The 17,571-nt window shown below is 37.2% G+C and overlaps 1 protein-coding gene and 1 pseudogene across 1 annotated transcript; both read right to left on the reverse strand.

Annotated features, from left to right (window-relative positions):
* Positions 1 to 4,033: 4,033 nt before the first annotated feature.
* Positions 4,034 to 11,823, reverse strand: LOC133071334 (bromodomain-containing protein 7-like; annotated as a pseudogene).
* Positions 11,824 to 12,099: 276 nt separating this feature from the next.
* Positions 12,100 to 16,512, reverse strand: LOC133071404 (olfactory receptor 13F1-like). The gene is made up of 2 exons (XM_061163997.1): positions 15,602 to 16,512; positions 12,100 to 12,112 (listed from the first exon to the last, which is right to left on the reverse strand). The coding sequence occupies exons 1-2, from the start codon at positions 16,510 to 16,512 to the stop codon at positions 12,100 to 12,102; spliced, it is 924 nt and encodes a 307-aa protein (XP_061019980.1).
* Between the last annotated feature and the right edge of the window lie 1,059 nt (positions 16,513 to 17,571).

Genomic DNA, 17,571 nt, shown 5'->3' on the forward strand with positions numbered 1-17,571 from the left:
GTCAGCCATGAAAGTCATATTGAAATTGGTTTTTGGTTTTCTGACCATTGTCATCTTGATTGTTTTAGGTTCAGTTAATCTTCAGTTCCAGAGTCAGTTTGTTTCCATTTCTTTCAGGCCAATTATTGGAATTGTGGCAGCTTATGTCGTGGGTACAGTCTGGTCACCATGTAGTTAACTTCTTCCACCTGGTGGGGCTTTCAGTATCTATAAGACAGCTCATAGGACATGGCTAAGAATATTATCTATAGCCCTTGAGAAGGAAATAAAGGTCCTTGACTATGCTTAATGACTACATTATAATATTTGATCTCCTTTGAATGTTTTCTTTTGTTTCTACATGTTCTCACTTCTATGATTAAGCTTATTCTTTGGCTAAAGTTTTTCCACAGACTAGACAGGCTGAGGACATGGCAGGGCAATGACCATAGGATCCTGATCTGTTTCAGTGGGACCCAGGTACATGTGTTTTTAGGGTCCATGGGTGTAGTCCTTTCAGGTTTTCATGCAAAGGCTGGATTGATCAATTTAAACCAAGAGATGGATTTTGGTAAGGCCCAGGAAGGTCTTATTCAAGGGTCATTCAAAGGGGAAGTGCTGGGAGAGAGGGAAAATTACTAATCACAAGGGCTGTTAGGGAAATCATACCAGAAACTTTAATTTGTTTGTAATGTTATATGCAATTATTTGGGCTTCCCAGGTGGCACTAGCAGTAAAGAACCTGCCTGTCAATGCAGGAGACCTGAGTTCAGTTCAGTTCAGTCGCTCAGTCTGGTCTGACTCTTTGCGACTCCGTGGACAGCAGCATGCCAGGCCTCCCTGTCCATCACCAACTCCCAGAGTTTACTGAAACTCATGTCCATTGAGTCGGTGATGCCATCCAACCACCTCATCCTCTGTCTTCCCCTTCTCCTCCTGCCCTCAATCTTTCCCAGAATCAGGATCTTTTCAAATGAGTCAGTTCTTCACATCAGGTAGCCAAAGTATTAGAGTTTCAGCATCATCATCAGTCCTTCCAATGAATATTCATGACTGATTTCCTTTAAGATGGACTGGCTGGATCTCCTTGCTGTCCAAGGGACACTCAAGAGTCCTCTCCAGCACTGTAGTTCAAAAGCATCAAATTCTTTGGTGCTCAGTTTTATTTGTAGTCCAACTCTCACATCCATACATGCCTACTGGAAAAAACAAAGCTTTGACTAGAGGGACCTTTATTGGCAAAGTAATGTCTCTGGTTGGTGATAACTTTCCTTCTAAGGAGTAAGAGTCTTTTAATTTAATGGCTGAAGTTACCATCTGCAGTGATTTTGGAGCACAAAAAAATAAAGTCTGTCACTATTTCCACTGTTTCCCCATCTATTTGCCATAAAGTGTTGGAACCAGATGCCATGATCTTAGTTTTCTGAATTTTGAGATTTAAACTAACTTTTTCACTCTCCTCTTACACTTTCATCAGGAGGTTCTTTAGTTCTTCACTTTCTGCCATAGGATGGTGTCATCTGCATATCTGAGGTTATCGATATTTCTCCTGGCAATCTTGATTCCAGCTTGTTCTTCATCCAGTCCAGCATTTTTCATGATATACTGTGCATATCAGTTAAATAAGCAGGGTGAGAATATATAGCCTTGATATACTCTTTTTCCAATTTGGAACCAGTCTGTTGTTCCATGTCTAGTTCTAACTGTTGCTTCTTGAGCCACATACAGATTTCTCAGGATACAGGTGAGGTGGTCTGGTATTCCCATCTCTTGAAGAATTTTCCACAGTTTATTGTGATCCACATAGTCAAGGCTTTGGCACATAGTCAATAAAACAGAAATGGATGTTTTTCTGGAACTCTCTTGCTTTTTCAATGATCAAACGGATGTTGGCAATTTGATCTCTGGTTCCTCTGTATTTTCTAAATCCAGCTTGAACTGGATTTGATCTGGAAGTTTCTCAGTTCACATATTGCTGAAGCCTGGCTTGGAGAATTTTGAGCATTACTTTGCTAGTGTGTGAGATGAGTGCAATTGTGCAGTAATTTGAGCATTCTTTGGCATTGCCTTTCTTTGGGATTGGAATGAAAACTGACCTTTTCCAGTCCTGTGGCTTTTGATGAGTTTTCCAAATTTGCTGGCATATTGAGTACAGCACTTTCACAGCATTATCTTTTAGGATTTGAAATAGCTCAACAGGAACTCCAGCACCTCCACAAACTCCGTTTGTAGTGATTCTTCCTAAGGCCCACTTGACTTCGCATTCCAGGATGTCTGGCTCTAGGTGAGTGATCACACCATCGTGATTATCTGGGTCGTGAAGATCTTTTTTTGCATAGTTCTGTGTATTCTTGCCACCTCTTCTTAATATCTTCTGCTTCTGTTAGGTCCATACCATTTCTGTCCTTTATTGAGGCCAATCTTTGCATGAAATGTTCCCTTGGTATCTCTAATTTTCTTGAAGAGATCTCTAGTCTTTCCCATTCTATTGTTTTCTTCTGTTTCATTGCATTGATCACTTAGGAAGGCTTTCTTATCTCTCCTTGCTATTCTTTGGAACTCTGCATTCAAATGGGTATATCTTTCCTTTTCTCCTTTGCCTTTCACTTCTCTTCTTTTCACAGCTACTTGTAAGGCCTCCTCAGCCATTTTGCCTTTTGCATTTTCTTTTCTTGGGGATGGTCTTGATCACTGCCTCTAGGTTCAGTTCCTAGGTCAGGAAGATCCCTTGGAGAAGGGCATGGCAACCCACTCTAGTATTCTTGCCTGAAGAATCCCTTTGGCAGAGAAGCCTGGTGGGCTATGGTCCATAGGTTTGCAAAGAGTCAGACACAACTGAACGACCTGGCACACACGCACGTGCTGTTATTTAGGGCATGTACTTGCATGAAGGTGGGCTAGTGTCAGCTTAAGGTCCCTACAGGCTACTTGACAAAATGGAACCCAAATCATCAGTACAATAGTGTGGCTTAGATAAACCCTCAACACTTTGGCTTTAAAAAGTTGACATTAAATAAATAAAAAATCATGAGAAAAAAATATTTTTTTTACTTACATATTCACCACTTTCAACACTCTTCATTCTTTTGTGCTGTCATATGATGCTATTTTCTATCCACTGGAAAAAATATTTTGTTTAGTTTGCTTATGGAAATTCCTTTCAGCTTTTGTCCAAAAACTTCCTTATTTCACTTTAATTTTTTAAAGAGTAATTTTGCTGTACACAGAAGTGGATTAAGAGATTTAGTTTTCCTTCAACACATTAAGGACAACTGCATTTCTCTGGGTTGCATTACTTCTACTGTGATGTATGCCATCTTTATTTTATCCTCTAGCTGTAACATTTCTCTTATTTAGCTATTTTAAAGATGTTTTTTGTGCTAATTTTCACCAATTTAACTGTGATGTGGTATAGCTATTTATATGTTTGTATTTGTGTGTGTGTGCATGTGTGTGTGTGGTGTTTATACTGTTTGTGGTATGGTGAGCTTCTTGCATCTGTGGGTTTCTTCAAATTTGGAAAAATTTTGGCCATTATTTCTTGGCACTATTTGAGTTCTCCTACTCTCCTCTCAGCCACTGAGATGTCAGTTATATGTATGTTGAACTGCTTGAAATTTTCCATGTGTCACTGAAACTCTGTTCATTATTTTTTCAGTCTCTTTTTCTTTATGCTTCATTTTGAATAGTTCTGTTGCTGTGTTTTCTATAGTACACCTTTCCAGAAGTTATTTTCTGGGAGGGAGGGCCTTCTTTTAATGAAAGATCGTGAAAATGGCTGTTTTATTTTCCAAGCTTTTCTCTATCACTTCATCCTCAGATTCAGCCCAGGGAAAGGTAAAGGAATAACTTAGATGATATGCACAATACCAGCTCATAGTCCCAGGTTCAACTTTATTACCTAGTAGAAGTCCAGTCCGTGGAACATTAAAATTAATTGCTCCAAAGTTTAATTAAAAACAATTTACAAGTATTTAATATCATCTGGAAAGCATTTCAAAGTGATAAATGAAAAAATATATACATAATGTATAATTAAATACCAGTATTAGCTTCAAAACCCATCAGGTGCACACTCAGTAACATCAGTCTTTTTAGGTTCTTCAAAATCTTGTGTTAAATCTACAAAGTTGTTTCAATGACCAAGGAGGGGACGGAAATCCCCATTGCTTTTTGGACTCCATATACGCTTACCATGTCACCTGGAGTTACTTGCTGTGCAAGATCTTTAAAGTTATTGGTCACTTGTTCAGCGAGATGTATTTCTCTGCACAAGGGACCCAAGAGAGACCATTTTGGGACAGAGTCTGGGCTCAGACTCTGATTCTGGGCTTCCTGGAGCTCTCTGAGCAGTTTGGTGGTCTCACCAAGTTTTCACTGGAACACTTCACCTTCTTCAGAGTAAAAAATCTTCAACTGGAGCTCTAAAGTTTGTTCCTGCTTTCAGTGCTGTAAGCCTGTCTTGATTATTGAAGTCTACACACCCTGTTGGTTCAACTTCTGTAACCTTCTTTTCTTTTACTATATCAAGTGTCCTAGTCTGGTGTTCATCCTCAGGAGATGATGTGTCCAACTCTTGCAAGTTTCTAGAATGTCTTCCTGTTGTTAAAATAGCCAATAAACTATCTGCCATAAGATATGGATAATCTTGTCATGTGACCAAAAAACTCATGGATGCTGAAATCACTCTAGAGATAGAGTCTTGCCCATAGGTTGAATAGATTAAATCAGAATCATCCTTGCTGATATTTGCAAATGTAGAGTCATAATGTGGCACATAAGGCTGTAGGGTCCATAATTCAAGTATAACACTGGACTTACTTTGTTAATTTTATCTTCTTTGAATCCCTGAAAAGTATTCATTCCAGGCTGAAGTCTTGCAGTTGTCATCCCCAGTCTGACACGGCCATAGCCTGGTTCTCCTACAACAGGATCCACAGGATAGAGAAGTCCCAGTGTTGTTGCTTCCATCTGATTTCATCCTTTCAAATTCACACTGACTATTAACAAGCCACCTAGTCAGCTTTCCTCCAAATTCTGTAACAATGTGGTCAATCTGTCTTTCTAATATTATTGCTTTTAAATTTATCTTCAAGTACATCTTTGTTTTTATTTTTCTTACTGGGACTCTTTTTAAAAAATTAATTTATTTTAATTGGAGGATAATTACCTTAAAATATTGTGGTGGTTTTTGCCAACCATTGACATGAATCAGCCACAGGTATATATGTGTCCCCCTGTCTTGAGCCCTCCCCCACCTCCCTCCCACCCATCCCTCAGGGTTGTCCCAGAGCATGGGCTTTGAGTGCCCTGCTTCATGCATTGAACTTTCACTGTTCATCTGTTTTACATATGGTAATATACATGTTTCAAGGCTCTTCTCTCAAATCATCCCACCCTTGCCTTCTCCCATATAGTCCAAAAGTCTGTTCTTTACATCTGTGTCTCTTTTGCTGTCTTGCATATAGGGCTGTCATTACCATCTTTCTAAATTCCAAATATATATGTTAATATACTGTATTGGGGTTTCTCTTTCTGACCTGCTTCACTCTGTATAATAGGTTCCAGTTTTATCTACCTCATTAGAACTGACTCAAATGCCTTCTTTTATGCATTCTGAGTAATATTCCATTGTGTATATGTATCACAACTTCCTTATCCATTCATCTGCGTAGACATCTAGGTTGCTTCCATTGCTAGCTGTTGTAGACAGTGCTGCAGTGAGCACTGGGGTACATGTGTCTCTTTCAGTTCTCTTGAAGCCTGTACCTCAGTGTCTCCAGAGTCTTACCTCTCTCTCAGCCAGGAGCTGCTGTCCTCCACACTCTGCCAAGTTTCTATCTTTCTGCTTTTGACTTTTTTGGAAGTCTGAAATGAAGTCTGTGCCCTGCTTCAGGCCCTGAGGTCTTTCCTGGCTAAGAACTTTCATCCCTGAGTGCAATGGCTTCTTTGCAGCTTTATAATAAATGGTCTCTGGTTTGTTGTAAATCATAGCATTAGTACACGTTGTTTTGAAGTTAGCCTTTAGTTTTTCTATGGACTGGTAATCTCTGTTCTTGATCTTTCTTTCATGGTACTAAAATAATTTGATGTTTAATGATCATGATGTACCCAGGGGCAATAAAAGCAGTCACAGGAAATGAAAAGAAAGCACTTGGGTCTTTTCTCTGCAGTTGTCTCATCAGTTGATTCAGAGCCTCAGAAGGGGCATCTGCTCTACTTCTTCTTGTTTGGCTAAAGAGACATCTCCAGAACTCCGCCCTGCGAAGCAGCTGCTTCAGCCCCTTGAACTCTTTTCTCATTTTGCTCAATTTAGTGAGACCACTGTGATCTGTTTGGGGTCCTCCTCCATAAATTGGAGTCTGGAAAGTAATCACTAATTGCCTTTAATCCTAGTCTCTTCTTCCAGAGTCATTGTCCTGCCTTGCTTGTTCAATATCTAAACAATATTTTTTTAGCTACTTTATCTGGTTTTGTAAAAGTTCATGGTGGGGTTGCATGCACAGCTCTAGTTAATCTACTGTCAAAAGCAGATGTTCCCTCTTAGCTTTTCTGATTGTATAATTTTTCACTTTAAAAAAAAATATGATGCTGTTCTCTCGAAACATCCCACCCTCACCTTCTCCTACAGAGTCCAAAATTCTGTTCTGTACATCTGTGTCTCTTTTTTTGTTTTGCATATAGGGTTATTGTTACCATCTTTCTGAATTCCATATATATGCATTAGTATACTGTATTGGTCTTTATCTTTCTGGCTTACTTCACTCTATATAATGGGCTCCAGTTTCATCCATCTTATTAGAATGCTCGGGCCTGGTGCACTGGGAAGAGCCAGAGGAATCGGGTGGAGAGGGAGGTGGGAGGGGGGATCGGGATGGGGAATACATGTAACTCCATGGCTGATTCATGTCAATGTATGACAAAAACCACTACAATATTGTAAAGTAATTGGCCTCCAACTAATAAAAATAAATAAAAAAATGATATTCATATATTATTCTGCATTATCACTGTATTTTATTCTTAAATCTATAACTAAATATTTAAATGCTCATTGCTTATCATTTTGCTCAACTTTCCCCATTCATCTTTTGTTTGAATGAAGATTATCCTACCATCGATTCCAAAAGGGGATTATGAGTATAGCATTCCTTGGGTCTTATATGTTTAAAACTATTTTTCAATAGTATTGATATTTGAAGGACAGCATGACTAGATATAAATTTCTTGGTATGCATTTTCTTTCTTAAGCGTTTTGAAAATGCATCTCCACTGTCTGATCTTTTTCAGACAGTCTAATGTTGGACTAATTCTTTGCCCCTATAAGATGTTAACTATTGTGTTTTAAAGATTTGAAGATTTTTGTATTTATCTTTAAACTCCAGTACAGTAGCTTTACTGAGACACATGTCAGAGTAGATTACGCTGAGCTTATTTTTCTCAATACCTAGTAAACACTTTCAGTATGTTATTTACAAAAAAAGCTTTTCTAGACTTAATTTTTAAATATTAATTTTATTTTCTTGTTTTATTTCCATTTTAGAGACTCAAATTTTATTTATAAAAGACACAGTATTTCTTCTTTGCCTGTGGTTCATTGGATATATTTTCTTGATCTTATTTTCATTCTGTTGATCGCTTCCCTTTCTTCAATGCCCTATTTAAATCTCATTCTAATCTATTTTACCTTGGCCACCTTTATTTTAGTCTTCATTTCTAAGGTGGCTTTGTCTTTTACTTATTACTTCCTGAGTTCAATCAATTTTCATTTCTTCCTGATACATTCCTTAATAAATTTCTTTTTAAGTTTTGAATTTCTGATTTTAAGTATTTTTCTCTAATGCTTATTTGAGGATATTGGTATCAACTTGTAGTATTGTTTTACAATTTAATTTGCCTCTTTTTTTTCTTTCTTTGAGGATAAGGGGCAGAAGTTTCCATCAGGTGAGATATTTTATTTCTTGTATTCTAATTCATTTTCTAATAGCTTTGACTACAGTCTGCTCTCACTATTTATTTCATAATTTGGATTCAGTTCAGTTTACTTCAGTCCCTCAGTCATGTCCGACTCTTTGCGACCGCATGACCTGCGACACGCCAGGCCTCCCTGTCCATCACCAACTCCCGGAGTCCACCCAAACCCATGTCCATTGAGTTGGTGATGCCATCCAACCATCTCATCCTCTGTCGTCCCCTTCTCCTCCTGCCCTCAATCTTTCCCAGCATCAGGGTCTTTTCCAATGAGTCAGCTCTTCGCATCAGGTGGCCAAAATATTGGAGTTTCAGCTTCACCATCAGTCCTTCCAATGAACACCCAGGGCTGATCTCCTTTGGGATGGACTGGTTGGATCTCCTTGCAGTCCAAGGTACTCTCAAGAGTCTTTTCCAACACCACAGTTCAAAAGCATCAATTCTTCGGCGCTCAGCTTTCTTTATAGTCCAACTCTCACATCCATATATGACCACTGGAAAAACCATAGCCTTGACTAGATGGACCTTTGTTGGCAAAGTAATGTCTCTGTTTTTTGATATGCTATCTGTGTTGGTCATAACTTTCCTTCCAAGGAGTAAGTGTCTTTTAATTTCATGGCTGCAATCACCGTCTGCAGTGATTTTGGAGCCCAGAAAAATAGTCAGCCACTGTTTCCATTGTTTCCCCATCTATTTGCCATGAAGTGATGGGACCAGATGCCATGATCTTAGTTTTCTGAATGTTGAGCTTTAAGCCAACTTTTTCACTCTCCTCTTTCACTTTCATCAAGAGGCTCTTTAGTTCATCGCTTTCTGCCATAAGGGTGGTGTCATCTGCATATCTGAGGTTACTGATATTTCTCCTGGCAATCTTGATTCCAGCTTGTGCTTCATCCAGCCCAGCATTTCTCATGATGTACTCTGCATATAAGTTAAATAAGCAGGGTAACAATATATAGCCTAGACGTACTCCTTTTCCTGTTTGGAACCAGTCTGTTGTTTCATGTTGAGTTCTAACTGTTGCTTCCTGACCTGCTTACAGGTTTCTCAAGATGCAGGTCAGGTGGTCTGGTATTCCCATCTCTTTCAGAATTTTCCACAGTTTATTGTGATCCACACAGTCAAAGGCTTTGGCATAGTCAGTAAAACAGAAGTAGATGTTTTTTTGGAACTCTCTTGCTTTTTTGATGATCCAACAGATGTTGGCAATTTGATCTCTGGTTCCTCTGGCTTTTCTAAATGCACCTTGAACATCTGGAAGTTCATGGTTCCTGTACTGTTGAAGCCTGGCTTGGAGAATTTTGAGTATTACTTTACTAGTGTGTGAGATGAGTGTAATCGTGCAGTAGTTGAACATTCTTTGGCATTGCCCTTCTTTAACATTAGAATGAAAACTGACTTATTCCAGTCCTGTGGCCATTGCTGAGTTTTCCAAATTTGCTGGTATATTGAGTGCAGCACTTTAACAACATCATCTTTTAGGATTTTAAATAGTTCAACTGGAATTCCATCACCTCCACTAGCTCTACTTGTAGTGATGCTTCTTAAGTCCCACCTGACTTCGCATTCCAGGATGTCTGGCTCTGGGTGAGTGATCAGAGCATCATGGTGATCTGACTGATGAAGATCCTTTTTTAATAGTTCTTCTGTGTATGGTTGCCATCTCTTCTTAAACTTTAGGCATTTTCTGTATTCTGGTTGTGTGTGTTTGAATAGTTTTATCTGTTATCCTGTATTGTTTTTAGAGGATATGGAGGGAGAGTGGATTTAACCAACTCCTGTTATCATCAGTTACCCATGAGTATACATGCATTTTTAATTGATTAAAAATTTCATTTCTGAATGTATTAGTGTTTAATTGCCTAAGGTTGAAATTAAACATATTTTATGTATGGATTTTCTATTCTTCTTCCCAGTTTGTGATTTTTCTTTATTATTTGATTATCCATTTTCTACTTGGATTTCAATTAGAAATTGTTGAAAACTAAGTGAACTGGAAATTCCTTTTATTTTCCAAAGAATTTTTTATATATTAGGTTATAATCATTATCTCATACAAATTGCAAGTTTTTGCTAATTTCAATATCTTTATTATGCTTTTAACACTTTATGTTTATTATGTTGATTATATTTCCATGATGATTTCTAAGCAATTTTTAATAGAGAAGCTATTAATCTTATATATTGTTGTGTAACCAGGTGGTTCTGATGGTAAAGAATCTGCCCACAATGTGGAAGACCTGGGTTCCATCCTCAGGTTGGGAAGATCCCTTGGAGGAGGGCATAGCAACCCACTCCAGTGCCTGGAGAATCCCCATGGACAGAGAAGCCTGGCGAGTGACAGTCTGTGGGGTCGCAAAGGGTCGGACGCGACTGAGCTAAGCGCAGCACTGCTCGTAAAGGCATAAAGGCATTGTCTTCAGTTCAGCTCAGTCGCTCAGTCATGTCCCACACTTTGCAAACCCACGGACTGCAGCAAACCGATTGATTGCCGTAGATTTTTTTTTTAAAAGTCTATTAGTACTGATATTTTTTCTTCTCTTCATTTATACTCCTAAGCTTGTGTTACACGCATTTGCATAAGTTGCAGTATTCATAATAATTAATGCTTATTAATAATGGCTGTAAAAGTTACCTTTATCTTGGCTCTAACTTTCCTAGAAATGATTCATATGTTTAAACATGAAGTATGATATGACTGTTGGCTCAAAATTAGTCTTTTATTATTAGAAATGTATTGCAACAGATTTGCAAATTAGCTAATGTATTCATAACATTAATAATATTTTCATACCATTTTATCCTCTTTTTTTAAATTTTATTTTTTATTGAATTATAGTTGATTTATAATGTGTTAGTTTCCGGTGTACAGCAAGGTGATTCTGTTTTTTATATACATATACACACACACACACACACACACACACACACACACACTTCTACAGTGTACAGGTCACACCTCCACAACAAAGAATTGTTCAGCCTGATTCTTCTCTTCTCTCATTCCCCCACTACATCCAAATGCCCAGTAATACCATACTCAAGATACTATAAAATTTTTCTGTCATGAGCCATAAAGTTGTTCATTGCTTTGATAAAGTAAACATATTCCTGGGAATTGCTTTTAACTTATAATAAAAGAAAAGTGAAAAATCAAAGATGGAAAGGTTTTTATTTAAGCACTAGTGATAAAAGGCACTGATTAGAAACAATCTCGAATAGCAGAATGATAGGGTATATATTTCAAATCCATATGAATGAATGCATAGCTAATATAATGGTAATTAGGTGCAGAATGGCACCTGAATGGAAAGCGTCAAAGAGCGTGTGCCCAGATATGTAATCAGACACAGAATATGAGAAGGCCACACTATCATCTGTCACTCTGCATGATGACAAATGGAGATCTGTAATACTGAATATTGCTGATATGATGACCTAGGGATTGACCTCTTCTTTTTTATTGTCTCTACTTACTACCTTAGTGATCTTATTGATTTTAAATATCATTCATATAGTAATGGCTCCCAGATTTCTATCTCTAGCCTAGACTTCTCTAAACACATGACTTGTATATGCTTCCATGTAGTTGTCATGGTTAATCGATAATTTGAACCTAACATGTCTAAAATGAATGCCTGATATTCTCCCACAGATCCACTTCAATTATAGACTTTCTTGAATCAGTGAGTCACAGTTCTGTCCTTCCCACTTTTCCTTCTGAAAACCCTGAAACCATTCTTGATGCCTTTCTTTCTCTATCACCTATATCCAATCCTTCTGGAAATCCTATTTGCTCTACCTTTTCAGTTTATCCAGAATTTTACCATTTCTCATCATCTCCACAATTATCACGTTGGCCTGGAATGACATCTTTTTTTTATAGTAGGTTTCTTAAATCTTCCTGACTCTAAAGTTGTTCCCCACAAAATGATCTTAGCACAATATGTGATGATTTTTTAAGAATTTATAGTGATACTATGATATGTGAACATGATTCATATCTTAAAGAAGAGAGCTATGGATACCAAGTTGAGGTCCCAAACTCTTCTTTTCTCACTGTAGCTTCTAGGATCACTCTGTTGTGATTGTCTTTTACTGAAAGGAGGTCTTACTAAAGTAATTTATTAAGAAATAAACTAAGTATATTTATTTACTTAAACTTTTAATTTTGTATGGTGATATAGGAGCCCTGGTGGCTCAGATGGTAAAGAATCTACCTGCAATGCAGGAAAACCCAGGTTCGATACCTGGGTCAGGAAGATCCCCTGGAGAAGGGAGTGGCTACCTACTCCAGTGTTCTTGCCTGGAGAATTCCATGGACAGAGGAGCCTGATGGGCTACAGTCCATGGGAATGTAGAGTCAGACACAGCTAAGCAAGTAACACACACACACACACACACACACACACACACACACACGGTGGTATATAGCCTGTTAACAGACAGTGTTGTGATAGTTTCAGGTGAACACAGAAGGGACTCAAACTAAGCATATTTAAATGACCTTTAAATATTTCTTCCTCCTAGTGTATATAGAGTGTAGTTTTTAAATTAAATTTTGAGCTTAGTTTTTACTTTTTTTCTGTACACAAATGGGAACTGCGATAAACAAGACAGAATGAAACTTTGTATTTATCCAGTTCTTTGATCAGAGTCCCAAGTGTTTTGTGCTCAAACTTTTCACATTTTTAAGTGGATTCTCCCTTTCCCTAACACTTTAAACAAAGCTCTGCACTTATTTTCCCTAGATTCTGATCACTTCTGAATTTCTCATCTCCTTGACAGTTAACATACCTCCCCCTATTCTAAAAGTGGTAAGTAATAAGATTCAGTCTCTTTCGTTTAGCACTCCAAGTCAGAGTTCCCATAATTCTCACATAAGAATTACCAGGTGTTATAAAACATACGGATCAACAGATATCTCCTTTGGAAATTCTGGTTTGGATCTAAGTTGAACATTTGCATGATATTTTTAGCAAGCATTCCAGGTGTCCGTGTATTCAGGATGATTTGGGAAAGGTTCAGGATAGCTTAAAACAAGTAAAATAGCACAGATATTAGTATGTTCTCAGACCGTGGGAAATTAGTGACATGAAAAATAAAAGACCATATCAGAAATCATTTAAAATCTTATTCACCTGAAGAAAAGAAAAGCAGAGATATTTAGAACAAGACATTAATTAGACTTTCAGGTATCTAATGGCATGGTTAAGTTCCCATTTATTTTGTGATTGCAAAGTAAGCATTTATTTCCTCTGAGTTCACAAAAATATATTTGAAAACCATACATGGGAGTGGGCCACAGTGAGATTAAGACTGTGGAATCAAACTTGCTTTCTTAGAGGTAAAATAGTAAGTTTTCCACAAGGGGTTGAAGTTACTCATCTGTTGAAACTAATCGCCTGCATGAGTGACCCCTCCAAGGATGCTAAATATAAATATTGCAAAGTATGAACTGAATGCTATTGCAGAGAGGCAAGACTGGATGTGATACTGTTTGGTAAGCTGCTTTCTAATGAATTTGTCTCCTCTTTCGATAAAGAATGTTAAACAATGGAGGGTGCTCATAATGGAACACAGAATGATAAAGAAGTAATCGAGATGCAATTCTGGTTTACATATACAATTCTATCCTTGGAAGACAGAAAACAAAACATGTTTGAATCATGCGGAAATTTACTCCATCCTGGATCTACTTGTGTAGATAAAAAAACTCTTGCTGAAGCGCCTGAAATCTGAGAACCCTCTCTAGGCCTATGATGATTTAACCAGATGGGTTACAAGCCGGTTTATTGAGTTTTGCCTCTGGACATCTGGTTGGCCCATCTCTTAGGCATTAATTAGCTCATCCATATCCCTTTAAAATACAGACAAAGTTGTTGAAAAAGATAGCACATGCCGACAGTAGCTGATGAGGCATGAAACTATAGATTTTATTTTCACCCACATAAACAAATAAGATGAATATGTATAGGCTCAATGATTGTGATTACCTGGAATCAGTCTTTGTAATAAAATGATCGTAGAGTTTGGGTGGTAATAGGCTTAATACTTCTTCCTCCTTTTCAACCAAATAACATCAGATACCATGGTCATTGTTGTCTGGTAGTGAAATGAAAATAAGGATGAAGGTCCTAATATATTATTCTGCTTTTATTCAATAGTACAAATCCCCTTTGGAAGTTTCTGAATTAATAGAACTGTGCATCTAATATCTGAGAAAGAAAAAAAAAATTCTCATGTATAGTAATGGTCCTTGAATTAAGAACACCAGCACAGTTCCTACTTGTTGAATTCTTTTCTCCTACATGGTTCTTTTATGAATCAGTTCACCCTCAACTGAATTGTTTCTCACAAGCTCTATTCAGGATAGAACCTTCTGTTATAATTATCTATGACTGTCTTACCATCTCTAAGTCTAAAATTCAAAGATATTCTCTCAATGCTAGCAAGAGTCACCTTCTCCATAGAATAAAGCCATCACCCACATATACTTAAGGGCATCTCTCTGATAAAGAGGAATTAATGTACATGTATTGGTCTCATAATTTCCCAGCACCAATGAGGATGGCAAAGACAAAGAAAAACTGATTAATATGAAATATTGGTGAAAATATAATTTACATAATTTTGCTCACATTTGTCAAATATATCCATGAATCTTTTCCCACAATATATGTGTACATTAGTAATTTCTTTTGCAGTGTAATCTCTACAGGGTAGGAATATGTTCTTTCTCAGCCTTAACAGGTCAGTTCAGCATGCACTAAGAAAAATCTGCAACATGGTGTGTGTGTGTGTGTGTGTGTGTGTGTGTGTGTGTGTGTGTGTATTAATGAATTGACTTCCACATTCAGAGTACAATATGAGAATACTTTGACCTCATGACCACAGATGCTTTAAGGAGCATTTATAGATCCCCTGAATGCTTTTCCTTTACTCCACTTCAAAGGCAAGATTACTGTGTGTAAGTCCTTGTCATGATGTCTTCGCACATACACAGATATTTATTTATCTCCTACATTCACATCCTAAATAAACAAAATCACTCATATGGTAGTTTATTAAATCTAACATATTTTACATTTTAACATTTAGAGTAGGAAAAGTTCTAAAATGAATGGTATCTTGGTTTTATGAATTATGATGTATTTATACTTTGAACTATATACACATTTATGTAAAATATTACTTCTTCATAATTTCAGACATAATTACTAACCATATGATGATAAATTATTTCAAGATATCCTAGGCTTAATATCTTACACTTTTGGCATACTAGTTATTGTCATAGTGATGCTAGATTTGAACATTTAGATGATATAGTGAATCAAATGTGAAAAAATAAGCAATCATCTAATTTTAACATTATATTAATATTCAACAAATGCTAAATACATCTCTAGAAATGTAATCCATTCTTCCTAAATTACTTATGAATATCAAAGATTTTATTTACCAGGTAAATCAAGATATTGGAGTTAATATTGAACTCCTTTCAAAAATAGGTATTTTCCAGGATTTAGTTTATTCCACCTATTTTGCAGTTTTCTGGATAATGTTGGAGATTATACAGATGAATGTGCTTGCTCCCATATTACTTGAAGACAGAAATTAGGACAATACCAAAGAATTTCCTATCAGCAGTTTTTTCACAGCTGCTTTCACCTCTTTGTTTCGTAGACTGTAGATGATAGGATTCAACATTGGGGTTAATGCACCATATACCAAAGCTATAAATTTATCTATTTCCTTTGAATCTATAGCTGAGGGCTTCAGGTACATGGAAAGAGCTGTCCCATAGAACAAAACAACCACAGACAGGTGGGCTGAACATGTTGAAAAGGCTTTGCTTCGACCATCCACTGAGCTGATTCTCAGGATGTTGGAGAGGATGAATGCATAAGAGATACAAATTAGGAGCATTGGCATGGGAACAAGAAGTATGGTGAATACCAGTATGATTAACTGCACTTTGGAAGTGTCCACACAAACCAGTTTTAAGACAGCAAGAATCTCACAAGCAAAATGATTGATGACACTATTACCACATAGAGACAACTGCAACACAGACACTGTTTCCACCAGGGCAGTGAAGCAGCCTGTCGCCCAGGAGCCTGCCGCAATCCTCAGACAAACCCTCTTGTTTATGATAATGGGGTACCTTAGAGGGTTGCAGATGGCCACATATCGGTCATATGCCATCATAGACAGGAGCACACACTCAGTGGAGCCCATGGCCAGAGAGAAGTACATCTGAGCAGCACATCCTAAGAATGAGATGGTGTTTTCCCCTGACACAAAGTTTATCAGCATTGGAGGGAAAGCAGAAGAGGTGTACCAGATGTCTAAACAGGAGAGATTGCTGAGGAAGAAGTACATAGGTGTGTGTAGGTGGGAATCGAAGATAGTGATGGAGATCAGAATCATATTTCCCAGCAAGGTGATCAGGTACATCAGCAAACACAGTACAAATATGATGATCTCAACTTTGGGGTAGTGGGAAAATCCCAGGAAGAAAAACATTGTTACAGATGTCAGATTTGCCTGGAACATTTTATTATGTCAAGGTCATTAGTATATACACATAGAAAGATTATCATCACATATCATATATAAAACACAAAATCTTCTCCATTTTTATTTTCTGGTATTTTTTCTTCACATCAACTTGTGGTATGTGCTTAACTGCTTCTCTTGCTTGGTAATAGTATTATTAATATGTATTCGAAGGAATTTATCATCAGTAAGGAAAATTTCAAGTAGGGAGCCACAGATAAAGTATCTTGAAGATTTTCTTTTTGCTGTAATATTTTTTAAAGGTAAAGTTGGGGAAGGGCAAGGTTTATTACATAAATATCATGAGATCTTGAGGAAAGAAAATCTTATAGAGTCTTTCTTTGTCCAAGACCACATCTGTAACTGATAGATGGTGAAGACATCAATTTACCTCTGAACCACTGGGATGATTTTATTCTCATAGCTGGCTAACAGTCTTCTTACTTGGGAGTTTTTCTGCTTTCCAAGTTCAGTATCTTCTGCCAAAATAATTTTGGGAGATTCATTTAGTAAAAATGATTACTGCAACCAAAGATTAATTAACTGAAAAGCTTGAAAGTTAAACAAGTCCAGGCTTTCCATTTTAAGCCCAGGAAAATGGTGATAGATATTCTCATGGTGGGACATATAGCAAACATTTCCTTCATATAGCCAGAATTGCCTTGACATTTGTGCTCCAGAAACATCCTCCAAAGGACCATCCTTTCACTTTGTAAGGCAATTTAAGTTTTTTGTTGCTTGTGAAAAGTTTATAATTCATGCAGCAAATTAAAGTTATACATCTCTTTGCACAGGATGACAAATTCTGAAACTCCAGGGACAATGTCCCATAGATCCAATTATAGGTAGTAGCTGGATCTGCTCTAATTGTTGTGTTATTCAAATAAGAAATAAACTTTTTCCTATCTATGCTGACTTTGGGAAGGGGAACTCTGCTCTGCTCCTAATTGTGTTATTAAATCAGTCAGTCAGGTTTTCAGTTTTCACTGTTTCTGTCTTTGTTTGACTATGGCAGTGTTGATGGTCTTTCTCATTTAGGCAAGATTCACTGCAACC

Source organism: Dama dama, chromosome 16, assembly GCF_033118175.1.
Source record: "Dama dama isolate Ldn47 chromosome 16, ASM3311817v1, whole genome shotgun sequence".
Taxonomy (NCBI): domain Eukaryota; kingdom Metazoa; phylum Chordata; class Mammalia; order Artiodactyla; family Cervidae; genus Dama; species Dama dama.

Excerpts from the sequence above, each read along its gene's own strand:
- LOC133071404 (XM_061163997.1), bottom strand. The coding sequence starts at position 16,512 with ATGTTCCAGGCAAATCTGACATCTGTAACAATGTTTTTCTTCCTGGGA.